General features: G+C 44.2%; 1 protein-coding gene across 1 annotated transcript in view; it reads left to right on the top strand.

Annotated features, from left to right (window-relative positions):
- The window catches only part of AFF3 (ALF transcription elongation factor 3), a 531321-nt gene extending 512518 nt beyond the window's left edge, over positions 1 to 18803 (top strand). Inside the window, 5 exon segments of the mRNA XM_027767542.1 lie at positions 3032 to 3103; positions 4789 to 4882; positions 8902 to 8951; positions 9081 to 9304; positions 13781 to 18803. Coding sequence (XP_027623343.1) covers positions 3032 to 3103; positions 4789 to 4882; positions 8902 to 8951; positions 9081 to 9304; positions 13781 to 13902 — 562 coding nt within the window. The 3' untranslated portion in view covers positions 13903 to 18803.
- The last annotated feature ends 347 nt before the right edge of the window (positions 18804 to 19150 follow it).

Below are 19150 nucleotides of genomic sequence, written 5' to 3'. Positions count from 1 at the left end.
CGCACACGTGGTCCAGCCTGGAGGCTGCGGCAGGGAGGGTCACAGCACACAAGACCCCATCTTTAAAATGGAATAAAATAGTGGCCAGTAGGTGGCATAATAGTTGAGGCACTAGACTCCCGCATGGCTGACCACAGTTCGAGTCTCAGACCCCGTGGCTTGAAAAACCATGCTAGGCACATGTGCATGCATGCCCAACATCCCAGGAAGAGAATGGAGGAGAGGAGATTGCAGTGTGGCCACCGCCCCCCACCAGGAGATGACATAGACTGGATTGATGGACGGAGAGACAGACAGACAGATAGATGGCTAGATAGAGGTTCAAGCACAGTAACAGGAGACCTAACAGTTGTATCATTGAAGTTCCAGAAGGAGGGGAAAGGAGGGTGGGACTAGAAGAATATTTGAAGAGGTAATGACTGAAACTTGCCAAATGTGGACAAAGAAACCTACAGATTTAAGAAGCTAAGGAAAACTCAAATAGGATAAACCCAAGCAAATAAATGGCAAAAACACAGCATAATATTATTTTCAAAAACTAAAAACAAAAGAATAGTCTCAAAAGCAGCCAGAGATAAATGACACATTACCTGCAAGGGACCAACAGACTTCCCATCTGAAGCCACAGCTGCCAGAATGGAGTGTCATGACGTTTTTCAAGTGCTGAAAGAACTATCAAGTTGTAAATTCTGTTTTTAATAAAACTATTCTGTGGGGATAAAGGGAAATAAAGCTATTTCCAGTCTAAAGAAAACAAAGTATTTGTTTTGTTGGCTAATGGAAGCTGCTCAAACAGAAAGAAATGACTAAAGAAGGCATCTTGGCACATTGAAAAGGAGGAAAGAACTATAAATACATTCAACAAGTCGTTCCTCATGCGTTCTGTAAATCACGTATGATGATAGAAGCAGAAGTTATACCTCCTTCCGGTACTTCGGGCAATGTTTAAAGGTGGAGAAAGGGCCCGGCCGTGGAGGCACAAGTGGTCAGGCGCCACTGAGCAATGCCAGAGCCATGTGGAAAGGCCCAAGGTTCCAATTCTGGGTCGGCCTGAATAAGCCAGGTGTGCCATGATCCTGGCTGTCTGGAAGGCTGGAGGGAGGATTATGGTGAGTCAAAACCCTGTTGTGGGTCCCTGACTCTCTCCCTCTCTCCCTCTTTCTCCCCCTGTGCCATTAATAAAGTAATTTTTTTTTTTTTAGAGATTTTTTTTCTGTAGAGTGTGTGTACTTGCCAGAGAGACAGGGAGAAAGCGAGGGGCATGTCCCCAGGGGGCATGGCTACACTGCAATCCCTTCTTCTCCATTCTCCTTTTGGGATTTTGGGTACACACACACACACACACACACACACACACACACAGAGAGAGCATGAGTCTTAAGCCTCCACGTCCAGGACTCAAACCATGGTCAGCCATGTGGGAGTCCAGCAACATAACCGTTACACCATCTGCTGGTCCCAATGAAGTAATTTTTTAAATGGGGAAGGTAAAGGCACCTAAATGGAAGTCAGGCTTCTACACTTCACTCAAAGTGAGTACAGTTGTAGCTTAATGGACTGCAGTGTCAGAAGCCATGTGGCTCTTGTGGGTTCAGATCCCTGAGTTAGCCTGAAAATATGCTGGGCACTCGGAGGTGCCCAAGAACCAGACAGGCTGGGGAAAGGAGATCTCTGCATGGTGAGACCCTATGGAGGACGTTCCTCTGTCTCTCTAGCACACTCTGTTATAAAAGTGATGAAATGTTGATACCAGTAACTCATGATGAGTCGTATTATGTCTATTATAATGTTCAGGGCGACCACTATGAAAACTGTGGCTGTGGGACCAACAGTTAACATAATGGCTATGTCACTGGACTCCCATGTAGTCGACCGCAGTTCGTGTCCCAGACCCGGTGGCTTAAAACTCAAGCTGGGCGCATGTGTGTGCATGCCCAAGATCCCGAGAGGAGAATGGAGGAGAAGGGATTGTGGCATGGCCATCCCTTCTGGGGGGTGATCTCTCACTTTCTGTCTCTCTGCCTCTTTCTGTCTGGCTAGCAAGCGCATGCACCCTATAGCAAAAACCTCTCAAAAAATAAAAAAAATAAAAAACAAAAAACCATGGCTAGATATACAGTCAGGAACCCTCCAGATCTGCTCGTTGTGGAGATGGTGTGATGATACAGTGTCCATCCTTAGGCAGTGTCCTGGGAGCCAGCCTGCCATGCCAAGCGCCATCTGGTTTAATCTTTCCAACAATGCCACGTGATCGGCAGTATCAGCCTTATTTTACAGATGAAGAAGTGGAGGCTTAAAAACGTTATACCTTTATCTCAGCTCTCATGACTAAGAAGTAGCTGAGCTGGGAAGTGAACCTAGGACTCCCTGACCATGGCATATTTGCACTGCTTCAGCTCTGCATTTAACTTAGTATGCTATGGGCAGAAAGTGATGGTCGTGGCCTCCCTGGTTTCGAGGGATAAATGGAATGCAGTGCAGTCCATAAAAGCCACTAGTTTCTCACAGCACTTGTGTGGGGAAGCAAAGATAGATTAAAAATGTACCCGGGGCACTTCCACTACTGTCAAAGTCAGAGAGACATAATGAAGAAGAAGGGGTAAACGTCAGCGTTCCCCTGAGTACCGGGGATGAAAACTCTTTGGAGGTCAGCCCGGAAGGGTTGAACTTGGGCCATCTACCAGCCGCTCAGCCGTAAATCAGAATTGGGGAAAACAGGCAGCGTTGTTGTGTACGTGCAGAGTTGGGGAGCTGGGATCCCGCTCAACCATCTTCAGTATTGGAACTCGTATCGCTGAAGAGCAGAGCAGAGCCAGGCACCATAAAAGGCATTTCACACCAGCCATCCCGGAGCTGTACGCTTGGGAGAGATGAGCAGTGTCGCTAGCTTTGAAGAAGGACTTGTCCAAGTGCTAGGAAAAACTTACACGTCGGGCAGAGAGAATTACTGTCACAGAAAAGGGAGTGTTGTTAAAAAGAAAGCTTTTTTCCTCATTTGTTTCCCATTTTTCTTTTTTCCCTAATCTGTTAGGTATGCGATGAGACTAAAAACTCACTCAGGCCCTAATGCCACACCAGAAGACAAACAGCTGGCTGCGTTATGGTGAGTGCCTCACCTCAACCTAGAATAGAATCCTCAGCCCCGAGCCTTGTCCCGGTGCTCTGACCTGTATGGCGTTTTCCTAACACCTCTCACCTGCACGGGCCTGCGCAGTTCGAACCCAGGGAGAGGTCAGACCACTTCTCGCTACCCTGCCCTGCTAAACTGAGCTCACTGTGGCTCCAAGTCTGCAGGTTGTTTACACAAGGATAATTTTTTTTTCCTATATGCCTCTGTGTGTGTGTGTTAAAAACAGATAGGTCTGTGTTTTAGTCATTTGGATGCAAATTGTGCTGCCTGGAATTTTTCTTCCGTTTACATGTGTGATTACACTGGGCCAGCCCCATGACCTGGTGGTGAAGGGAGCTAGATCCCAAATGACTGCCCATCAGGTTCGAATGCCAGCCCCCACAGCTTGAAAAACATGCCAGGTGTGTGCCAAAATGGAGAAATGCAAGAGAAGGGATTGCAGCATGACCACGCCCCATGGGAAGCGGCCAGCTTCGCTCTGTCTCCATTTCTCTCTGACAAGTGCACATACATGCCCTCTGGCAAAACTATTAAAAATGAAATGAGAATCACTAAAGTTCTCCAAACATACTAAGCTGAGGAGCAGTTCAGTATTCTTTGATAATACAATCATTTATTTCAAAATGGTAACCAATCTATATTCTGACGTTGACAGTAATAAGGATTGTCTAATACTAGTGATTTTCCCCTTCGTGTCTCCTCAGGACACCTCACCTCTCTCCCCAAATCATAGGGTGCCTTTCTGTGGGTCTCTCCTGTAAAAGGGATGCGACGTTTTTTTTCTGTCCAAACGTTTATATTCTACTCTGGGACCTCAGCTTCACGTTAGAGAATTGAGTCCAAACACAACCGTGACGTACATGAAAGAGAGGTCTTGGGCTGTCCCACGGCATCACAGCACCGGGCGTTAGGTGTGCTGAGTGCAGACTGCCGAGCTGTGTTTGGTGTGTTGACAGCCTGGCACGTCAACTCCGGATCCGAGTTAGCAAATAATTCTAACGCAAGTGAAGAGCACCAAGGAAGAGAGGACAAGTCTCAGGAAAGTCTTTCTGTACTCTTACAAATGTTAAATATTGGAGTAATAAGTTACTGACAGTTAATAATATTATGTAAGAATACTGCTATGTAAATAAGTATACAAAATAGTACAGAAAGCAATAAAAATTAGGGTGTTCATTGTTAATAAAAGCACATTCATATTTGTTGCTTGATTTGAACTAGTTATAGTCCAGTAAAATAATTAGAAAGCCAAGCAAGTAAAGACGGTGGGAGGGCTATTACCAGCTGCAAAGCCTGCAGCTCACCCGGGGAGCCAGGAAGCTTTGCCCGGGTTCCCTCCCGCCTCTCATGGAGAGAGACTGCCCTCTAGTGGTGGACGAAGCAAGCGGCCCGCCCCTGTTACCCAACCGAGACGCTGTAAAGCTAATTCTGTAAATATTGATCTACTGGGAAATACATTTATGGAGCACCTCCTTGAAATCTCGAAGCATATATTTTAGACAAAAGGAATGTGAGACACGCACAGATATAGATGTGCATACACAAAGATTTTAGACATCTAGACGTGGTCTAAATACTGAGTGCCTCAGAACAAGGTTTTTTCTTAAGTCTCGTCCGTAAGGGACAGTCATTTCGCTGCGTTTGTCTTCCTGCTGCAGCTACCGATGCCTCGCCCTCCTGTACTGGCGGATGTTTCGACTCAAAAGGGACCACGCCGTCAAGTACTCCAAAGCGCTCATTGACTATTTTAAGGTACTGTCTGGCTACTGAACAACACTGTCCCTGTCCCCACATGGCTCCCGTTAAGGACCTTTTAGAGCGGCCGTGTAGAAGCCGTTGTCCTGAGGCTGATCCAGGTCACCCCTGTTCTCCAGACTGACTCCATTTAGGATGCCCTCGTAGCTTTCAGGATCAGAGAATGGCCCTTGAGAGCCCATCTGATTTATCCCTGCCTTCCAGTATTTTTATGACCTCAGGAGAAAGAAGATCCAGTTACTCATTCCAGTGTTCTAGGAAATTCACCTTTATAGCTAACATAAATTTCTCTGTTCACTTAGAGCTTTTTTTCCCTTAGAAATAACTGCTAAAAGCTGTTTCCTCTTAGCTAGTCTCTAGTAGCTAATTTAATTTTTAATAAAGGTATTATTTGAAACAGTAAGAAACGGCTTGCTGAAACTCAGAGGCACTAGATAACAATGTATGTAGCTAGACAAAGTTATAAATCCTGCCAAATTTTACTTAGAACATGAACTTATTTTCCCTGGGAGAATAAAAAAATAAAAAAATACCTCTCTGAGGTACCGTTGTGAAGCGGACCTTCAGTTACTAAATCACTTGTGATTTCCAGGCCTCTTGTCTATTCGTAGGAACAAGAATGGCGCCGTCTCTGCCTTCACCAGCGCTCTGTCAGATAACCGCCCGCAGGTCCTCTCCTCCAGCTTCTACCTGTACAGGTTGTCTCTGATGACCAGGCTCTGCCGGGGGTCCTTTGGCCCAGGTCCAGCATCCCGCCTCCCCCCAGCTGTGCAGAGTAACCAGATACAGAGCCAGGGGGACAGCTGTGTTGGCCTTTGACCGTCCGTGGCACAAAGGCAGAGCCGGCTCGGAGCCCTTCCTTTATTTTGAAAACCTAACACCGAGATCAGGAGTTTTCAGAAATTCAGAATCTGAGAGCTTACATTGAAGAGAGTATTACAGCCCAGAAAAATGCTTGAATAAGAAAGAAACTGAATTCTAAGAGCCTCGAGAGGTTACAACAGAGCATGGGAGGGATATAAGAAGTCCCCGTGAATATGCACACTGAACACACAGCCTGAAAGCCACTTTCCACTCTGGGGATTACTGGCATTTACTCTTAATCAAAGGCTGTCTTTAATTTTTTTAATTGACCAATGATAAATTATGTATATTGATGGTGTATAATGTAATGTTTTGATATGTGTGTGTATGCGTGTGTGTGTGTGTATATATATATATATATTTATTTATATATAGCGGGATGCTCCTTTTAAAAAAAAAAAAAAAAAAAAAAAAAAATCCATCCATTTTTAAACAGAAGTACATTTTCTCATTTAGACATCCTCCCAAAAGGCATAAAAAGTAATTTTCTACACTTGGAACTTCTGTGCTTAACATTTTATTTTGTCTGATCTTATGAAACAAGATACAAGTAGATTTCACTAGGGTTATATGGAATAGAAAATGTTGAGAACAATTAGATCTCTCTTTCATTTAATAAGCACCAAGCTGAAGCTAGCATCATATTCAAAATGATTCTGAAGAAATGAGAGACTTCACCAGAGTAGACACAATTTTATTCATGTATTTCAATAGGTATTTATGATTTATATGTGTGTGTGTATATATATGTGTATATATACGTGTATATATGTGTGTGTGTGTGTGTATATATATATATATATTTATTTATATATAGCGGGATGATTAAATTAAGATAATTACCACATCCATCACTTCACGTGCTCATCATTTTCGCAGTGGGAACATTTAAAATCTCTCTCAGTGAATTTCAAATATAAATAGTACCAGACTTACAATGGTCCCAGTTACAATTTTTCTTTTCTTTTTTTAATTTGCCAGTAGGCATGTGCACTCAACAGAGAGTGACAGAGACAGACACGGGGTGACAGAGAAAGGACCCTTTAACGGGACATGATCAGGCCACAGTCCCTTCTCCATTTCTCCACCCTGTCAGGATCTTGGGCACATATTCACCTGTGCCTGGTGTATTTCCCAAGCCTAGGGCTGATATTCAAACCATGTGATGGACCACGTGAGATTTGGCCCCCCCAACCACCTAACAGACCACGAGGCCAGTCACCCATTTAGGATTTTGAAATTTTACAGTGGTAAGAATGCAATATCCAGGGGGCCAGCAGGTGGCATGATAGTTAAGGCACTGGACTCCCACTTGGTCGACCACAGTTTGAGTCCCAGACCTGGTGACTTGCTCTCTCACTTTCCATTTCTCTCTTTCTCTGTATCTCTCTGGTCAAATTTAGAAAATAATAACAGATGAAATTAAATATTTTTTTAAAAAAAGAATGCAGTATCCATTCAGTAGACAACCATACATGGAATACTCATACAGCCATTCCATTTTTCGTTTTCAGTACAGCATTCAACAAATTACGTAAAATATTCAGCACTTCATTATAAAATTGGCTTTGGGTTAGAAAAGGGGTTTTCTGGCCCACCTAAAGTGGCGCAGGCAGTAGGGTGCCACTGTGCAAGGCGGGGGGTGCACGAGAGGCCCGGGTTTGGCTCCTAGACCTCCCTGAACAAGCCAGGCACACCTATAATGCTAGGGGCAGGGAATCACTGCATAGTGAGACCCTGTCGAAAATCCCCCTCTCTCTTTCTCTTACCCCATTCATAAGAAAAAAGGAGAGCCAAGGGTTTTCTGTCTAACGTTCTCCGTGGAAGTAGTCTCATGCCCCAAGACAGGTCCATGTGGCATGGTTTGCAAGTCGGTCCTGTGCGTGCACCTTGCCATTGCTGAAGTGCCTCTGAGTCCTGTCAGGCCGTGTCTTGAGATTTTGATCATCGTGGCACTAAAACTGAAAAGAACGGTCACTACTTTATAAAGTTCCTTTTAACCAGAAGAAATCCACAGTCTCTGAGGAACCAGGCTGGGCTATTTTCTTCTCTCTGAAAAGGGAAATTCACATCAGTGTCCCAAAGACCCTTTTTCCTCCTTAACAATCCTATAGGCGTCTTTCTGTCTGAGGGACATCTACCTGTGCATCTAGCCCTGCTGAAGGCAAAACTTGTTTAAATGCCTGATGCAGACGACTGGCTTATGCACCACAACACCGTAAATCAGAATATTCAGACAAATCAGGACTTTCAATTCCCTGTCTGTTAAGGAAATATATGTTACAAATATTTTTAGGACTATCAAGAGCAGCTTCCTTTAAAAAGATAAATAGTTTTCAACTTCCTAAGTTAAAACAGTAGAATTTAAGAACCCAGCAGGTAGTGTGGTGGTTAAGGTGCTAGACTCCCACATGGCCAACCACAGTTCTAGTCCTGGACCCGGCAGCTTGAAAAATCACACCAGGCTCATGTACATGTGTGTCCAAAATCCCAAAAGAAGAATGAAGAAGGGTTTTTGGTGTGGCTAACCCCCTCCCCCAGGGGGGGATTATTTCTCATTTCCTTCTCTCTCTCTCTGTCTCTCTCTGTCTCGCTCTCTCGCTCTCTCGCTCTCTCTCTCTCTCCAGCAAGTGCATGTGCCCTATAGCTAAATGAATGAATGAATGAATGATAGAATTCAATGTCCTATATATTTTCAGACATTAAGTAAATGCATGTCAATGGTTTCTGCAGACAATTCTTACGTTTAAAAATAAAGTATTCACAAGGGAGAGGTGAGTTCCAGCTCTTTGTTCCCTTTCAGAAAAATTAGACTAATTTATGATGAAAAAAAATCAGGCCAATTCAGGATTTAATAGGGCTTTAGGGTTATGATTTAATTTGGTACCTAAAATCTGTACATAAATTAAAATGCAGAGCGTAAGACAGGCCCTTCAACTTAGCCTACTGTGGGACCCAGGAAGTCAGGCGCCTGCCCTGGACCGGCATCCCAAGAAGGAGCAGACAGCCTTGGGATTGCGACTCTGTAGACCCAGTTTCTATGAGTGCGTCCGATCTGCCCCGTCTGCCGTTACCCCAGGACTTGTATCCAAGGCCAGCTGTTTAGCCCGAGGCAGGTGGCACTCACTGTCAACGCTCTTATTTTCTTGCAGAATTCATCTAAAGCTGCCCAAGCCCCGTCGCCATGGGGGGCCAGTGGAAAGTAAGTTCGCTTTTCCAAAGTAAACGCCGTAAGCCAGACTTGCATGACGCTTTCTGTGCCCTGAGCTGCTGCCCCGCCTCACCGCGTCCCGACCTCTCCTCTCTGGTTTTTCTGCCTCTCCCTTTCCAGGAGCACTGGAACCCCATCCCCCATGTCTCCCAACCCCTCTCCCACCAGCTCCGTGGGGTCTCAGGGCAGCCTCTCCAACACCAGCGCCCTGTCCCCGTCACCCATCGTCAGCATCCCGCAGCGCATCCACCAGATGGCGGCCAATCACGTCAGCATCACCAACAGCATCCTCCACAGCTACGACTACTGGGAGATGGCCGACAGCCTGGCCAAAGAAAACAGAGGTGAGGGCTCTGCCCCGGGGGGCCTGGCCCTGGCCCACCTGTTCTGGGGTTCACTGGGGGAGAGATGCCAGGAGCTGTCACCTGCTGCGTGAAGCCTCTCCTGACCTCTCTCTTCACTCAAGGCCTCTTATGCCTGTCTCCCCTTCCCCCTTACTGTGGACGATGGTGTGAGATGGCGAGGAGATACACAGAGACAGAGATACACAGAGACAGAGATACACACGTGTTCTCCCCTCCTCCCTTACTGTGGACGATGGTGTGAGGTGGCTAGGAGATACACAGAGACAGAGATGCACACGTGTTCTCCCCTCCTCCCTTACTACACAGAGACAGAGATACACACGTGTATTTCCCTGTAGAAAGTGAGCCCCTGGAAGGTGGAGATTATATTTTATTTTACTTTGTACTTCTAAGACCTAGCCAGTGCTTAGAATAAAGGTGGGTCTCTAAAACATTGAGTGAATTAATGAATGAGTAAATTTCATTAATGAATAAGAATATTGCTAGCTCTTTAAGTGCCAGCTGCTTACAACTCAAGAGGGTGTTTTACAAGTAGCAATAAGATAGATGATAGATAGATAGATAGATAGATAGATAGATAGATAGATAGATAGAGGTAGATTTTCTTTTTCTAGAGAGATTTTTGCTATGGGGCCCATACGCTCACTGGAGAGACATAAAATGAGAAATCACCCCCTGGGGTGATGGTCACACCACAGTCCCTTCTCCTCCAGTCTCACGATTTGGGGCACACATGCACTTGGAGTGAGTTTTAAGCTATTAGATCCGGGACGCAAACCGCAGTCAACTATGTGGGAGGCCAATGACGTAACCATTATGCCATCTGCTGGTCCTAAGCTTTATATTTGTTAAATAATGTTTATTTTCCCTCATTATAAAAGTAATGCACACTTACCGTGAAGTCTAAAAACCTATAGAGAAAAAAGATTTTTAAATCATCAGTTATCTTACCACCAAGAAATAACTAGTGTTAACATTTACCAGTTTCTTCTCCTCTTTCTCCTCCAAACATACCAGTCATACAAAAATATGATCATTGCATATGTCCACTGTTACAGCCTATCTTCTTTTCATTTAGCATTATATCGTGCATTTGCTCATGTTACTAACTAGTTCAAAAATACCCTTTACCAGGCACTCGTATGTGTACATGTGCCCAAGATCCTGGGAAGAGAATGGAGGAAGAGAGATTGTGGTGTGGCCATCCCCCAAGGGTTGATTTTTCACTTTCCCTCTTATTGTCTCTTTTTCTCCAGCAAGCACATGTACCCTAAAGCAAAATCCTCTACAAAAAAGAAAGAGAGAAAGAGAGAGAGAGAGAGAAAGAAAGAAAGAAAGAAAGAAAGAAAGAAAGAAGAAAGAAAGAGAGAGAGAGAGAGAGAAAGAAAGAAAGAAGGAAAGAAAGAGGGAGGGAGGGAGGGAAGGAAGGAAGGAAGGAAGGAAGGAAGGAAGGAAGGAAGGAAGGAAGGAAGGAAGGAAGGGCCTGCCCGCCGGCTGGCCAACCAACCAGCTGGCCTTTTATGATGGTTTGGTAATACTAACATAATATAATTAAAGTGTCATATTTCGCAGCTCATTCCTTCTTGTCAGACATTAAGGTTACTTCTAGTTGTTTTCCCTGTGACAAATAATGTTGAAAGCAAAAGCTTTCGGGCCAGCCTGTGGCATGGTGGTCAAGACATCTGTAACCCTCGTAACTTACTGTGAGGTGCAAGTCCTGGTCCTGGCAATGTGTGTGTGCCCGAAATTCTAAAAGGAGGGAGAAACTGAGAAAGGATTATAGCATGATCATTCCTCAGGGTTGGTGGGGTTTTGTTTGTTTTGTTTTGTTTTTTAAAGAAAGATTTTTTGCTATAAGGCGCATGTGCTTGATGGAGAGACAGAAAGAAAGAAATCGCCCCCCAGGGAGGATAGCCACACAGCAATCCCTTCTCCTCCATTCTTCTCACGGGATTTTGGGCTCGCACGCGTAACGCCGGGCTTGAGTTTTAAGCCGCCATGTCCGGGACTCAAACCACAGTCAACTACTTGGGAGTCCAGCAGTGTAACTATTGTGCCATCTACTGGTCCCAGGGGGTACTTTTTCACTCTCCTTTTTCTCTCTTTCTTTCTCTCTCTCTCTGTCTCTGGAGAGTCCATGTACTCTCTGGCAAATTTTAAGTCATTGTCCATGTTTCTGATTATGTGCTTAGGAGAATGGTGTGGATGTATCGGGTCATCGGGAAAGTCATGACACATTTTTGCATTAAAAAAGAAAAAAAAAATATGTCATGACTTTCCTGATGACCTAACAGGATTTGGATGTCCACAGGTATAGATTCTTCTAAAATTCATGCGTAGTGTTCATTTTTCTCCTGAACGATTACACCAGGTGATTCCTTTTTCTCCAGCAACGGGTGAGAGTTCACATCTGATTTCGAGCCAGTAAATTCAAATGATGTCCCTGTGGTGGTGCAGGCCTCCGAGGACCAGAGCCGTGGGACGAGCCACAGGACGAGGAATGTGTGGCACAGAGGAATTCTGAGTGCACGAGATTGTCATTAAACGCAGCCCAGAGGGGATGTGCCTTGCAGGTCCAATGGGAAGCCACAAAGGCCAGAGCCCTGCAGGCAGAGCTCGTTAGCAGAGCTCACATGGGCCAAGATTTTTGTTGTTGTTTTTGGGTTTTCTCTTGAATTTTGCCAGAAGGCACATGCACGTGCTGGAGAGAAAAAAAGTGAGAAAGTGCCCCTCATGAGGGGTGACCCCACTGCAGCCTCTTACCCTCCGCTTCTCCTTTGGGATTCTGGGCACACACGCACCCAGTGTGTTTTGCGGACTGCCGGGTCCAGGACATCAGCTGTGCAGTTGGCCATGTGAGATCCAACTGCGTTAACCACCTTGCCACTGGCTGGCCCTGGAACAGGATTTCGAAAGCACGTAAGGACTGGTTACTGCAGTTGGGTACCAACTTTGACGGTGTATAATGGTACGAGCAATTGAGATGACAGCTGTACTCACTGCCCTGTTTAATCTTAGACATGATATTCATGTACTGAAAAATCAGAGTAACGATTGTTCTGTAAAAAACTTCTTTAAAAAGAAAAGCACATAGCAGTTGAGTGGTTGAAATGGGGTGGGGTGGGTGTCACAGGCAGACAAAACAGAAGGGACAAATGTGTAGAAATATCCATGTCCAGTTTGGGAGACCCTGAGGAGGCCAGGCTCCAGATGGCACTGCCAGCTGCCTGCTAGATGTCCCCCAGCAGAGGGCACAGTGCCACAGGTCCAATGCAAACTCACAGTTACTCCCCAGCCAGCCTGTTCCCGGACTCTGGCCATGGCTGTCCTCCTAGCCATCTGCAGCCTGGAGCTTCCCTGACCTCCCCTCCCCTCCCCAGCAGGACTTCACTCAGCATAACTGTGAGCACCTTCAAAAAAGTGTGTGACCCAGTGACCCTCTGACAGCAGAGTAACCGTGCAAATCCGTTTGCCTCTGTCAGCCACTTAGCTGTGATCTTTGAGGGAGCAGAGCCCACACAGCCTTGATCGTGGCACCCTCCTCTGCCTCTGCCCCCAGCACCTAGCAGAGGACCTTGGTAACTAATAAGTATTTAATGAGGGGCCACTGGGTGGCAGAGTGGTTAAGGTGCTGACTCCCACATGGCTAACCACAGTTCCAGTCCTAGACCCAGAGACTTGAAACTCATGCTGGGCTCAGGCACACGTGCCCCAAATCCCAGGAGAATAGAGCAGAAGGGTTTGCGGTGTGGCCTTCCCCCTGGGAGGGAGGTAATTTCTCGCTTTCTCTCTCTGTCTCTCTCTGTCTCTGCAGCAAGTGCACATGCAGAAATCGCTCTCAAAGATGATAGATGATAGATGATAGATAGATAGATAGATAGATAGATAGATAGATAGATAGATAGATAGATGGATGGATGGATGGATGGATAGATAGATAGATAGATAGATAGATAGATAGATAGATAGATGATAGATATTTAATGAAAGGGCAAGCCCAGAGAATATCCCAAAGCTAGAAAACAACCTCAATTGAGAGGTCTCAGGACGCATCTCTGATTGAGCCCCAGGTACCTGGAGCCTCAGCCCTTGAATTCACCCCAGGGCTCAGCACACATCACAGTTGGCCTCATTGACATTCGGGGGGGAAGCGTTACTGCACCAGGCAGATGCAGTCTGAGGATGTGGATATTTTTTCCCCATTTTGCTAAGTAAATATTCATTTGAATTAGAAATGGCAGGTATAATTCGTCTATTTATTTACTTGGAATATAGGACGAGTTCCTCAGCCTTGGATTTCATTTTGTTCAGGGAAAGCTCAAGTCACATGGTGGGCCAGAGAATCTTTGACTTAAGTAAGACCCTAAATAGAGTTTTTCCTAAGGCACTCAGGTCTGGCTCGGGGTAGCACGCCTAGCATGTGTGGCCCTCTGAACAACTCTCTTTGTCCCCTAGAATTCTTCAACGACCTGGACCTGCTCATGGGCCCTGTCACCCTGCACAGCAGCATGGAGCACCTGGTCCAGTACTCCCAGCAGGGCCTGCACTGGCTACGCAACAGCGCCCACCTGTCATAGGGACCACGCCCTGAGCCGGACTGCTCTCGGCTCCACGGACGGCTCGATGTTTCTGGACACTGTGCTACTGAAACCCCCAGCCACAGCGTTGGCCAGACTGCGCGGAACCTTCCCTCAGCATTGAAAAGTGGTCTTTTCCCAGGGCATGTGTGTTTATATGTGTGCGTGTATAAGGAGCTGCCCGTGTGCGTGTATAAGATACACGGCTCTTCAGAACACGTTTTCTTTGTCTAGTTTGTGTAATCCCAAACTAGACAGAGTGATCAAGAGTTCCTGATCGGAGGAAGTACACTTACACACGTACGCACATACAGACACACGATCACAGGCACACGCTTTCTATTCCAGTGCTAAACCATGACTTAGAAAATCCAACCAAAATCTCATGGGTTAGTTAACCAGGTGCAATACAGCACATCGAAAGCTCGACTGCCAGTTAAGATGAACCCAGCTCTTATACTATTGATGACTTTCAGTATTGATCTACTGTGTCCCAATTATTTTTTGATTGGTATGTATTCATGGGTAATTGGATAATGAAAACAAGTCAGTTATTTTTGTTTACTAGGAGTTTATTAGATTGCATGTTACCAGACACCCCGCCCTTCCTCCATTACCCATCTCCACATCTGACTTTATTATCTAAAAACATTACAAGCAAATGGGTCAGGTCCCGTAAGCCTTCTCTGCCCCACCCCCAACTAATATGAAATGGCACTGAGATTTGGTTAAAAAAAAAAATACTCGGTGTCTTTGGAAGTTAACAGAAATCAATGCTGCCATTTGGGGCTCGGTTAGGAATGGAAATCTTCTGCACCTGTGACAACAAACCCACCAGGCACACGCATTTTTCTTCCTGCCACTGTGACTCAGTGGCTGTAAAGCCACACGGCATTTGTCGGCCAATATGTTCCAGTCTTTGCTTTCCACGGCAGCTGTCTTACAAGCTGTCTTGGCCAAATGAGGACCTGTCCTAGTGTCCTTTCACTAGGAGTCTGCATTTGTTTCTTCTCAGGCTGAGAGCGCTTTGCTATCCTAATGCTCTAGAGTTGTTGGAGAGGTCAGGACGCATTTTTTGCTTAGAAAACCCCAAAAATACGCCATGACTTATCTGACAACCCAATATTTGATTTCCTCACTCATCGTGCAGAAAGTGCCACTGCCAGCCTTTGACCCATTTTAATCTGGGGGATATTTTCCAAGCTTTGATATTTTCCAACTTCTGCTATGACTGCTGCTGGTTGGGGAAGCAGTGACCATGGCCTCTCGCTTATGCCTTTTGCATTTGGTATGTTTACATTTTGCCTGTGGTTCTTTTTCTTTTTCCTTTTATTTTTTTTTATTACGTTTACATTTTTTACATCTCGTTTACAGTTTTTGTCTGAAGTTTCTTTTATGATATCTTGTCATACCTACATTTAAGTCTTCTTGTCAAATATGAAATACTGGATATGAGATATTGGTACAAAGAAAGTAACTCCTAAAAAAAGAAGTTTTATATTGCCAGAGTTTAAAAACAAAAAGAACGTCCTCAAGTTGTCTTACTTGACAAAATTGCACCAGGGTGGTCTGAGAAAGACGGGTGATACAATATCTACAGCAATTAATATTTCAAAGTGGTAGTGGTACAAAATATTTGTAATAGATGCTGATAATGTACTTTCAATAATAATTGTAAAGGTTTGGTTGCAATGCTAATATTTTCTGTCAGCCCGAGCTCTAGGCAGGAGATTAGATTGCTGTTAACTCCCTAGCTCGAAGAACAATTCAAGACTGTGCAACTGATTAGACAACATTGTGTGATCTGAAATTCATTGAAAATGAACAGGTGAAGGGCTTGTGGATTTGCATTTGTCTTTGGCCTTTAAGCATTCAGAATTAGGAACATGATTCCCATTTTCCATTCATCCAGCTGAGGTGCTCCATACCTAATTGTTGACAGAGTTCCAAATCCCATCCTATGTTGGAAACTTGAATCTAAATTAAATGAATTTTGAATCATTTTGATTTCTGCAGGACCAAGATTTTGTTCTACTTACCCTTGATCAATTCCAATGAAATGTTCAAACTCACATAAAGCAATGACCCTTGGGGACAACCGTAAATTGACAGGGAAACTTTCTGGGCTCGCCCATCTTTAAAGTTGGAGGCTTTGTCATGGCATCCATGTGATGTGCTTCCCTGTGGCATCCCATTTAACAGGTGACCTCTGGTTGTGCCAGCAATGTCTCTCAGCACTTTGGTGACATGTTTCCTACAAAACGTCTTGAAACTGGTCATCTTATAGGATGACCAGAGCATGCAGTCCCTGCTGTCACCTCTCATTCTCTCTGGTCTGTGAGCATGGCAGCAGCAGTTTCTTTTGGATTCAGTGTGGAGGATTTCAGTAAGGAACTGTCTTCTGATGGTTGCTTGTGAAAAGTCACTCATAACTTCCTCCTTTCATTTCTTTCTGTTCCCACGTTGAGATGTCTTTCTTGTGTTCTTTGATTTTAAATGTCATACCTGCTCGTTGTAAAGATTCAAACAGTGCAGAAATGTAGAAAAGATAGATCCCTCAGTTTTCCCAACCCCTTGAGACAACCCTGCTCACAGCTGGACGTATGCCTTTCAGAGACTCTTGCATTTAGACATAAAATGTTTGATACTACTTCTTTGTATTTGAAGACATATGCTTTCCTCAGACGTTCAAGACAAGTTCCATCTAACCTGATGCTTCCATGGCATGAGTAGATGCCATTCTTTCTCACATTAAAATTATCCTTGAGAGAGAGAATAGTCCAGGAATAATCCAAACATCTTCCTGATCAGAGTCTGCCATTTGTTAGTGCTCGACACAAATCAGGCTGGTGCGCAGAATTGCGCCTGGAGAGAGAGGTTTGGTTAAGACAGATGTGTCTAGAAACTTCCAAATTGCAAACAGAAACGCAGACCCACTATCTAAAGAGGAATGTGCTGGAAAAAGGTCATCAGAAAGAGTTGACAGATTGTGTACTAGGTTGAACACACAGAATGCAATGCAATGGGACTTCCTGCACTAAAACTTATCCTAGTATGTACAACAATGATGTGTGTATTATATAACAGTGATGTGTACATTTCTGACACCCCATACGTAATATACACAGTCTGTATAAATACATACATTTAAAAATATATATGTACAATACAGCTAACACAAAACTGTAGTACGCCTGAAGGATATTACTAGTGCCTAATATTGAGTATAAGTCACTGCGTGTTCATATCACCTTGGGAGTGCAGTAATTGTTATAAAATTAACCCGTGCAGCCAACATTATTTATGAATCACATCTTTGAAACTGTGCAGTAGCATATACATATATATTTTTAAATAACATTTTTCACAGTTTTCCAGAGTTACTGTTGAAATCTGTATCACCAAAAAAAGGAAAAAAAGCAAGATTTTTTTAATGACGTAGACACTCTTCAGACCCCGTAATCTGCGTGTGATTTCCTGTTTGTAGATACCCAAGAGACTTTAGCAGTCACCAGCCTTAATGCATGTACAGGATATTATTGTGACTTAATTTATCTGCAGTTTTTAATCCATGTGAAATTGGAATTTATAAACGGACTCGGATTAAATATGTCTGCCTTTCTAAGGTCGCAAATATTACATTAAATGATTTATGTTGTAAATGAGAGAAATCGAGTTATATGTTTAAAAAAAAAGTCCACCAATTTCTATGAATATTTTTACAAGGACACTTAAGAATCAAAATGCCTTTGAATCAGTATTCTATTCCTAGTTCATAGTCTCTTTAGAAGCAACATTGTTGTTTTATGAATGTTTTGAATATAGCTCCCACAGAATATCATTTTACTAAGTCTGATATTTTTCATGGAAAAAAATGTGTTTCTCTTCATTATAACTATAGTTTACTGCTTGTCTTCTCTGTTTCCCAGTATACACACACACACACACACACACACCATTGCCCCAGAAAACACCTACTAGAAAGCTTGAGAAGTTGATATTGATGACTGCATGGGTGTTTGTTCAACCAATAACCCTGAGACTCTGTTTTACTCAATTGTTTTTTCAATTGCTTGAGAACAGGAGTGTTCGCCATGAGGAGGAAGGGACAACCCCTACTGGGTCATGGCCACATCCAATCCCTTCTCCATTTCTTCATTCTGTCAGGATGCGAGGCATGCACGCACACATGCCCACTGTGCTTTTCAGCAGCTGGAGCTGGAATTCAGCTTGTGGTCAGCCCTGTGTGATCCAGCTCCCTTTGCCACTAGGTTATGGGCCATCCCTACTCTACGTTTTTTAATGACACAAGTCAGCTCCCTGACTTGTACGTGAGGTTTGTTCAGCTTAAACCAACACGATAGAGTCACATTTGCAATATTTGGTTGAGTAAAATAAGAGAATTTTAATCTAAAGAAGATGGGAATATTAGGTCAGTGGCATGATATGTCACCCTATGTGGGAAGGCTTTTTGTTCATCTCATTTTTACTCTTACCTCCCTCCCTTTCCCATCTTCTGCTCCTCAAACTGAACTAAAGAAGCAGAAACAGCAATAAAAACAAAACAAATACATCACCTTCTCTAGCCCATATCATTAGACTCAAATAACTCTTGTCTTTTCCCACTGCACCACCTTTTATAATTCACATGTGTCTAGATAAGAAATGCAGAAAGTTCCTTTCAGTTCTATTGAGGCTTCCAAGAGCCAAGCAGAGGGTCTATGGCCATACCACCCCGATTGCACCTTACCTCATCTGATCTCAGAAGCTAAGCAGGATTGGGCCTGATTAGTACTTAGATGGAAAACTAAGCAAAGTGATAGAATAGAGTCGTGGTTAAGGGACCAGCAAGTTAGCATAATGCCTATGTTGCTGGACTCCCATACACAACCACTGTTTGAGACCCGGACCTGGTGGCTTAAACTCACACCAGGCATGTGTACACGCATGCCCAAGATCCCGAGAGGAGAATGGAGGAGAAGTGGTTGCGGCATGGCCATCCCTCCTAGGGGGTGATTTCTCATTTTCTGTCTCTCTGTCTTTCTGGCAAGCGCACGCACCCTATAGCAAAAACCTCTCCGAAAAAAAAAAAAAAATAGAATCGTGTTTCTGAGTCACCATAAAGATGGTCTGTCAGGACAGGGCACTTGGCTTTGCTTGCTTTGGGGACCACAGAGCTTGATACCCTTTCAGAGGTAGTTTGGGCTAATAAACACATAGCAGTCTTTTAAGAACTTTCTTTTTTTTA

Source organism: Tupaia chinensis, unplaced genomic scaffold (assembly GCF_000334495.1).
Source record: "Tupaia chinensis unplaced genomic scaffold, TupChi_1.0 Scaffold144276_1, whole genome shotgun sequence".
Lineage (NCBI taxonomy): Eukaryota > Metazoa > Chordata > Mammalia > Scandentia > Tupaiidae > Tupaia > Tupaia belangeri.
The sequence above is the reverse complement of the archived record's forward strand: the minus strand, read 5'-3'. Positions and strand labels throughout refer to the sequence as shown.